At 60.0% G+C, this 733-nt stretch overlaps 1 protein-coding gene across 1 annotated transcript in view; it reads left to right on the forward strand.

The window, feature by feature from the left end:
* Window positions 1-435: 435 nt before the first annotated feature.
* Window positions 436-733, forward strand: part of LOC120881580 (melanoma-associated antigen 9-like) — a 2725-nt gene continuing 2427 nt past the window's right edge. Inside the window, exon 1 of the mRNA XM_040265297.1 lies at window positions 436-499. Within this exon, the coding sequence (XP_040121231.1) occupies window positions 436-499 (64 nt within the window). The remainder of the gene's footprint in view (window positions 500-733) is intronic.

Raw genomic sequence — 733 nt, forward strand, 5'->3', positions numbered from 1 at the left:
ATCTCAGCTCTGGGAAGCCCTGGGCTTGGAGCCCTGATGTCGTGTCCACAGATTCCCCCTGGGGGTCTCAGGGCAGTGACGGCCTTGGTGTGAGGGTTCCGCCTCCAGTCAACACAAGGGGCATCCCCAGACCTGCCAGGGCTCAAGATGAGGACCTTGAGGGAGGACACAGGGAACCCCACAGGTCCCGGCACCTGTGGTCAGCCCAGGGCAACTCTGGCAGGGGCATGAGCTCAGAGTCTCAGAGACACTGGAGACTTGATAGAAGGGGCGGGGCCTCAGAGACTGGAGAGGAGATTCTTAGGTTCTGAAGCAATTTAGGTGAGGACCCTGAGGGAGGACTGGGGATGCTGGACCCCAATAAGAGGAGACCAAGAGAAGCCCATCCTGGCTGTTGGTCCTGCATTACCCTGGGGTATGATGAGCACAACAGGCATGGCCCGACTTCCTGACATCCGGGTCTCAGATTGGGCACCTCGCATATGGGGCGAGGCCTCAGGTGGGCCGATTCCCAGGTCTGCGGGGTGTCAAGTTAAGGACTCTGAGGAGGGACTAAGGGACGCTGGACCCCAGAGAAGTCCATCTCTGTTGTCAGTCCAGGGAGACCGTGGAGTAGGATGAGCGCAACAGGCATGTGCTGACTTCCTGACACCCGGGTCTCAGACTGGGGACCTGGTACCAGGGGTGGACTTCCTGACATCCGGGTCTCAGACTGGGGACCTGGTACAAGGGG

This window comes from Oryx dammah, unplaced genomic scaffold (assembly GCF_014754425.2).
Source record: "Oryx dammah isolate SB20612 unplaced genomic scaffold, SCBI_Odam_1.1 HiC_scaffold_23, whole genome shotgun sequence".
Lineage (NCBI taxonomy): Eukaryota > Metazoa > Chordata > Mammalia > Artiodactyla > Bovidae > Oryx > Oryx dammah.